Here is a 7,940-nt window from a genome sequence, read left to right as displayed (position 1 = left end):
TAAAACTACACTACTACTCATGCAAAGACTTCTGAAGCAAAATAACATTTTTTTTAATGAAAACATGAAAAATACAGAATTTCAGCATGAAGACCATTGTAACGAGAATAAGCTTCAATACAATAAAATACAGAAAAAAAATGTTTGATCAAAATATACTGTATTATAATACAACATCAAAAAATATAGAATATAGAAAATGTGTAGAATACAGGATATATATAGGATACAGGATATCTTCTGATATGAAAGTTAAGAACCAACATTTTTAAAAATGCCAGTATCCGTGAGGGTTCTGTCAGGTGGGGTTGGGAGTGGCACCGTGTTGCAAGGTGAGTTGTTCAGTTGTTTTAATTGAGTCCCACTAGCCCGGCGCTAACGCCCCATAGTCTCAGTGCTGCAAGATCATCTCTCCCCTCAGGAGCTGGCTCCTTTACCTGACAGTCACTGAGAAACAAACACATCCTAACTTAAAGCTCACCTAAACACATACAGTAGTTATTTACACCGAACACAAATATAAAGGCAACCATTTCAAAGATTTTACTGATTTACAGTTCATATAAAGTAATCAGTCAATTGAAATACATTTATTAGGCCATAATCTATGGATTTCAACTGACTGGGAATACAGATTTGCATCTGTTGGTCACAGATACCTTTAAAAAATGTTAGGTGCGTGGATCAGAAAACCAGTCAGTATCTGGTGTGACCACCATTTGCTTCATGCAGCGTGATACATCTCCACAAGGTGAACCTGTGTAATGATCATGCTGTTTAAACAGCTTCTTGATACACCACACTTATCAGGTGGATGGATTATCTTGGCAAAAGAGAAATGCTCACTAAAAAGGATGTAAACACATTTTTTGCGCCAAATTTGACAGAAACAAGCTATTTGTGCGTATCGAACATTTCTGGGATCTTTTATTTCAGCTCATGATATGGGACAAACACTTTAAATGTTGTGTTTATATTTTTGTTCAGTGTATATTGTCTACACTCAGAATATATACCGCATTGTACACACATACTTTTGATGGGATGCTTAACTATCACATACACACACACAAGATACACTCCCACTGTAAATGAAAATCATCCCCCTCCAATTAACACACAAACACACACACAAAGAGAGAGATCGATTTAGGCTAATTCACTCTACACACTGGGATGCTACTACCTGAAGTAGTAGCCGCTCTTCTCCTCCAGCCCCTCAGTGACGGCGCAGTAGATGGTGGTCTGGGCCCCCTCCCTGGGGGTCTTCATCAGGAGCCAGGCGGGGGCTGACAGCATGGAACTCAGCATGGGGTACTTTGACTGCGAGTGGCGCCACAGCTCTGTCCGGATAACCCCGGGGTGCAGGGAATACGACGTCACTCCAGTACCTGATGGGGTGAGTGTAGGGATAGGGCCACTAACCTTAGAATGTTGACATTCAGAGACATCATGTGGCAGAGAGCAATGCACTGTACACCAGTTATGACCTGATTTTGAAGCAACATGATTTGTTTGTATAATGTTTGTTGTGCATACTAAGACTGCTACTGATGGGGAAGAATGGGGGAAACAGCATTAATAGGTAAATAATCGTTAAATACAGTAATTGCATAGGTCCGATTATTTTTACGGTTAACTTCAAGATACTTGATGAATACTCTGCAACAACAGCCTCAAATCACTCCGCACCCCAATGCACATTACAAAAACAAAAGATAAGCCTTGACACCACCCCTCTCAGCCAACTGGTACGGGCTTGAATCCACTAATAAACATTAGTTCCCTTATCTTTAGCCATGCATTGCTAAACCACCATAAAGTAAAGTCAAATCCATCCATAACTACGGTAAAATCCACATCGATTGTTAACCAATAAATGTAGACTAACAGTGTATGTGTTGAAGCATTTATTATGGTGTTTTCTGAACCCGCACAAAGTTATGGCCCATTGGTATTGTATTTCCATGTATTGGTTAACTGGGGTCCATTACCAATACAGTACATTTAGCCATTGAACAGGATATGTAGTGGAAATGGAAAAATCTCCTAGTTACATTACCTAATTTTCTATGCATAACTAGGTTAATTCATTTGAATTGGTCTAATTTCTAACTACATGTACATGAGTAGTAATACGTAATAGAGCTGTAACAAGGCAACCCCTCACCTTTGGTCCTTCGTGCCAGCTCCCTGGAGAAGAGGAGGTTGGCCAGTTTACTCTGCTTGTAGGCAATTACTGAGTTGTACCCCTTCTTATCAAAGTTAAGGTCATCATAGTGGATTTTCCCTGAAAGAGAATGAGGTAGAGCCAGATAAAGCTATAACTTAATTGAGGATATTTGTTTTATTACAAAAATATCTGGTCAGAATGGGCTTACCGCCTTGATGAGCGATGCTAGACACAGTGACGACGCGGCTGGGGCTGGAGGCTTTCAGCATGTCCAGGAGAAGATTGGTCAATAGGAAGTGACCTAGGTGATTGACAGCAAATTGACTCTCAAACCCGTCCACTGTGAAGCTTTTGGGACATAGCATTATACCTGTGAGGAGTAGAGGATTGAGTATTTAACGGATGGTTAAAAAAAAATCAAGCCCACAACTTTGACAACGAAAAACATGCTATAGTTCAAAACATACCCAGAGTAACACCAACACAATTCAGGTTCTCAAAGCATGTTGGTTAAATGCATCAGTTTCACCTGCGTTGTTGATAAGTATGTCCAGACGGGTCTCCGTGGCAATGAATTCCCTGGCAAACTGTCGTACTGACCCGAGGGAGGCCAGGTTTAGTTGTTGCACCACCACGTTAGTATTTCCAGTAGAACTGCGGATCTCTGTTGCAGCGGCCTCTCCCCTGGTGAGGTCTCGGCAAGCCATAATCACCCGGGCTCCTGAGAACACGCAGTACCGTCCGTCTGAGAACACCCTCATCACATTCCCTTCCAATAGAATATATAGGATCAGTCCTATCATCAGCTGAACAACATCCACAAATTTACCACACCCCATCACTAAGCCCCCTATTCTCATGCCTTCCATTGAATAGTGCCCACAATTGCCCTTAAACCCACATTTTCCTCAGATTGCATTGTAACTTGTTTGTGTTCAAAAGCGACATCCCATGAAAGGTAATGCAAATCACAACATAGTTACAGTCCAATAGAGAAGTGGTATTTGCCTACTGTACCTCTCATGGCCATATCCCAGGCCGTCTCCTTGCCGATACCAGTGTTGGCACCAGTGATCACCACAGTCCTTCCATGCAGCTTGGCACGGCTGTGGCATATCCCACCGGCGATCCACTTTCTCAGTAAAACATAGCCTGGTTTGGAGACAAACGGCACTGAGACAAAATATCACTCTTTACTTCTTCTTATGTTGACCTATGAACCTTTTAAGCCTATGCAGCAGACCCTTTGTTGTGGGAGTAGGAATTGTTTACATACTTAATGGACAAGGTAGCATATACTGTATGTGCAATTGTAAAGTATTTACACACATAATAGTATATATCAGGATCTTGGAGCTACAGGGAATAAACACGTTTAAAATCACAACCCTTAAATAGACACTACAATACAAATGAACCACATACCACGGTCAATCATCCTTCAGTGATTCTGTTCATTTCCATGTCGATCAAGATAAATGTATAATACAATCTGAAGAATTGTACATCCTGTACGTCACAACATATGTCATTCGGTACAATACTCGCTGTGGGTAGTTTATTAGTGTTTACTAAGAAGTTCCTGGTTTTGTTGAAATTAGAATACAATTTACCGAGACTATATGTCAATGTAGAAATGTTAGAAACGATTTTACCATTACAAAAAAACTGTAAAAGTAATTGAAATTAGGTCTGAAACCTACAATACATCAAGATAACTTGCATAGCAGTAGAGCAGTGACTTACTGATGGTTGACACTGTGGTCACAGCGCCGTACTTGACGAGCTGGTTTTTCTTCAATTCTTTCCACATCTTATCAACTGTTGCCAAAATAATTTGACCACCCCAGGCAAGACAATTACATTTTAGCCTGGTAAATCATGAGTTTATCGAGTCTGTCTCGTCTTCTTGAACTGGGTTGCTTTAAATGTTGTTATAGCACCAGCAGTGATACAGATCGAGTAGCTATGAATAGGTCTAAGTATCTTACATACGAGGTTTAAAGTCTTATAGTCCGATTAAACCAGGACTACTCCCTTGACCAGTCAGTGACCACGTTTACATGCACACCAATATCCCGTTATTATTCGGGATACTTAAGTATTCTGTTTTTGAGTTGATGCATATAAACATCATATCCCGTTTACAATAACCCGAAAAAACTTGTATCCCGGTTATGTGAAACCAGGACAAAATGCCTGGGATATGTTGATTTTAGATGGGATACTGTGGCATGTAAACATCTGTTGTTTTTCGCGGTCTGCGCAGGCTCAGTCGCGCATATTAGGGTGTTGTGTGTGATGACTTCAAAAAGTCGGCTACCTGCGCAGTTCGATCCACCATAATCATTTGTTTTGCTGATACGCCAGACTGGACCGTATAGCATGGCTACTTTCAAGTTTCTGCTTATAATTTCAGACATTTGGTAGGCCATTTGTTTATCAACTACCCTGAACATAAATATAAACGCAACATGCAACAATATCAACGAGTTTACTATGTTACAGTACATATAAGGAAATCAGTCAATTGAAATAAATTCATTAGACCCTCAGCAATGGATTTCACATGACTGGGCATGGGCACCGCCATGGATGGACCTGGGAGGGTATATGCCCACCCACTTGGGAGCCAGGCCCAGCCAATCAGAATGAGTTTTTCCCCACAAAAGGGCTTTATTAAAGGCAGAAATACTCCTCAAACACATACTGCCCTATTATTTAAAACAACATTGGAGTTGTTGCTTATGGTAGGGAAATTAACATTAAATTATCTGGCAACAGCTCTGGTGGACATTCCTACAGTCAGCATGCCAATTGCACGCTCCCTCAACAATTGAGACATCTGTGGCATTGTGTTGTGACAAAACTGCACATTTTAGAGTGGCCTTTTATGGTCCCCAGCACAAGGTGCACCTATGCAATGAACATGCCATTTAATCAGCTTCTTGATATGCCAGACCTGTCAGGTGGATGGATTATCTTGGCAAAGGAGAAATGCTCACTAACAGAAATGTAAAGACATTTGTGCAGAAGATTTGAGAGAATTAAGTTTTTTGTGCATATCGAAGTTTCTGGTATCTTTTATTTCAGGTCATGAAACATGGGAAAACACTTTACATGTTGCGTTTATATTTTTGTTCAGTATACATACATGAAGCTTCTCTTCGTTCATTACTTGTTGCCCTAGAAGTAGTGCTCACCAGAATAATGTCTTACATCGATAGAATGAATGGAACAATCTAATTAACACCGGTAAAGTTGTCTGTTTCCTTTAGGGACCGGGAGAAAACGCAATAACTCCAAAACAGTGGAAAGATCATATGCAAAACGCCCAATGTAATGAGTTTGACTGGTTTTAAGGAAATTAAAAGCTGAGAAAACAATGAAACACGTTTCTGATTAGACTTCAGTTCGTCTTGGGCACTATTATTTTATGTGGTTGAAATACTGTCTGCTTGTATAACAGAGTCAAAAACACACATTACACGCACTTAGCATTTTCTCAAGAGATAATATTAATTCACTGCTGTTACTGAGACAAAAGTAATATTTGTTGTATCATTTAACTGCAAAAAATGCATAAATCTGCAGGAGTTATATTTTACTACATGTGAAAGGTTATAAACTCCTCTCACAGTCAACTGCGTTTATTTTCAGCAAACTTAACATAAGTAAATATTTGCATGAACATAACAAGATTAAACAACTGAGACATAAACTGAACAAGTTCCACAGACATGTGACTAACAGAAATTGAATAATGTGTCCCTGAACAAAGGGGGGTCAAAATCAAAAGTAACAGTCAGTATCTGGTGTGGCCACTAGCTGCATTAAGTACTGCGGTGCATCTCCTCCTCATGGACTGCCCCAGATTTGCCTGTTCTTGCTGTGAGATGTTACCCCACTCTTCCATCAAGGCACCTGCAAGTTCCTGGACATTTCTGGTGGGAATGGCCCTAGCCCTCACACTCCGATCCAACAGGTCCCAGACGTGCTCAATGGGATTGACATCCGGGCTCTTCGCTGGCCATGGCAGAACACTGACATTCCTGTCTTGCAGGAAATCAACGCACAGAATGAGCAGTATGGCTGGTGGCATTGTCATGCTGAAGGGTCATGTCAGGATGAGCCTGCAGGAAGGGTACCACATGAGGGAGGAGGATGTAATGCACAGCGTTGAGATTGGCTGCATTGACAACAAGCTCAGTCCGTTGATGCTGTGACACACCGCCCCAGACCATGATGGACCCTCCAATTCCAAATCGATCCCACTGAAGAATACAGGTCTCGGTGTAATGCTCATTCCTTCGACGGTGAACGTAAATCCGACCATCATCCCTGGTGAGACAAAACCGTGACTCGTCAGTGAAGAGCACTTTTTGCCAGTCCTGTCTGGTCCAGCAACGGTGGGTTTGTGCCCATAGGTGACGTTGTTGCCGGTGATGTCTGGTGAGGACCTACCTTACAACAGGCCTACAAGCCCTCAATCCAGCCTCTCTCAGCGTATTGTGGACAGTCTGAGCACTGACGGAGGGATTGTCTGTTCCTGGTGTAACTCGGGCTGTTGTTGTTGCCATCCTGTACCTGTCCCACAGGTGTGATGTTTGGATGTACCGATCCTGTGCAGGTGTTGTTACACATGGTCTGCCACTGCGAGGACGATCAGCTGTCCGTTCTGTCTCCCTGTAGCGCTGTCTTTGGCGTCTCACAGTATGGACATTGCAATTTATTGCCCTGGCCACATCTGCAGTCCTCATGCCTCCTTGCAGCATGCCTAAGGCACGTTCACGTTGAGCAGGGACAATGGGCATCTTTCTTTTGGTGTTTTTCAGAGTCAGTAGAAAGGCCTCTTTAGTGTCCTAAGTTTTCATAACTGTGACCTTAATTGCCTACCATCTGTAAGCTTTTATTGTCTTAACGATCGTTCCACAGGTGCATGTTCATTAATTGTTTATGGTTCATTGAACAAGCATGGAAAACAGTGTTTAAACCCTTTACAATGAAGATCTGTGAAGTTATTTGGATTTTTACAAATTATCTTTGAAAGACAGGGTCCCGAAAAAGGGCAGTTTCTTTTTTTTGCTGAGAATATGTCTGTAACTCACGTGAACTCCTCCCTCATGGTGTACTTGAAGCCCTGTTGTGTTCTGATGGTTACGAAGGGCAGATCTCCTCCGTCCGACACACCCAGACCAAACTCCTCCTCTAGCTCATCCACAAAGTCCCTGCGATTAAAACCTCATAAGGATTAGCCCCTTTTTTTCAGTTTTCGCCTAAAATGACACAGAATCTAACTGTCTGTAGTTTAGGCCCTGAAGATAGGATATGCATATTCCTGGTACCATTTGAAAGGAAACACTTTGACGTTTTTTGAAATGTGATAGGAATGTAGTAGAATATAACACAATCGATCTGGTAAAAGATAATACAAAGAAAAAACCAACCGTTCAACCATTTATTTTGTACCATCATCTTTGAAATGCAAGAGAAAGGCCATGATGTATTATTCCAGCCCAGGTGCAATTTAGATTTAGGCCACTAGATGACATCAGTGTATGTGCAAAGTGTTAGACTGATCCAATGAACCATTGCATTTCTGTTCAAACTTTTGTATCAAGCCTGTCCAAATGTGCCCAATTTGTTTATTAATAACTTTTCATGTGCAAATTGTGCACTCTCCTCAAACAATAGCATGGTATTATTTCACTGTAATAGCTACTGTAAAGTGGACAGTGCAGTTAGATTAACAATAATGTAATATTAG

At 41.3% G+C, this 7,940-nt stretch overlaps 1 protein-coding gene across 4 annotated transcripts; it reads right to left on the bottom strand.

The window, feature by feature from the left end:
• Window positions 1-34: 34 nt before the first annotated feature.
• Window positions 35-7,416, bottom strand: LOC110496285 (retinol dehydrogenase 12). 4 transcript variants are annotated; one of them, XM_036952858.1, is made up of 7 exons: window positions 7,282-7,416; window positions 3,191-3,325; window positions 2,703-2,942; window positions 2,382-2,543; window positions 2,171-2,290; window positions 1,187-1,391; window positions 35-447 (listed from the first exon to the last, which is right to left on the bottom strand). In XM_036952858.1, exons 2-7 carry the CDS (start codon window positions 3,201-3,203, stop codon window positions 351-353), a joined length of 837 nt encoding a protein of 278 aa, XP_036808753.1. In that variant the 5' UTR covers window positions 3,204-3,325; window positions 7,282-7,416; the 3' UTR covers window positions 35-350. The 4 variants fall into 4 exon arrangements, with proteins under 4 accessions (XP_036808753.1, XP_036808750.1, XP_021427765.2 ...); XM_036952855.1 differs by lacking the exon at window positions 7,282-7,416 and adding an exon at window positions 3,920-4,434; XM_021572090.2 differs by lacking the exon at window positions 7,282-7,416 and adding an exon at window positions 3,920-4,434 and having other exon boundaries at window positions 2,703-2,894.
• Window positions 7,417-7,940: the final 524 nt, after the last annotated feature.

The sequence above is a fragment of the Oncorhynchus mykiss genome, chromosome 18 (assembly GCF_013265735.2).
Source record: "Oncorhynchus mykiss isolate Arlee chromosome 18, USDA_OmykA_1.1, whole genome shotgun sequence".
NCBI classification, from domain to species: domain Eukaryota; kingdom Metazoa; phylum Chordata; class Actinopteri; order Salmoniformes; family Salmonidae; genus Oncorhynchus; species Oncorhynchus mykiss.
This window is presented reverse-complemented; position numbering and strand designations above follow the sequence as displayed.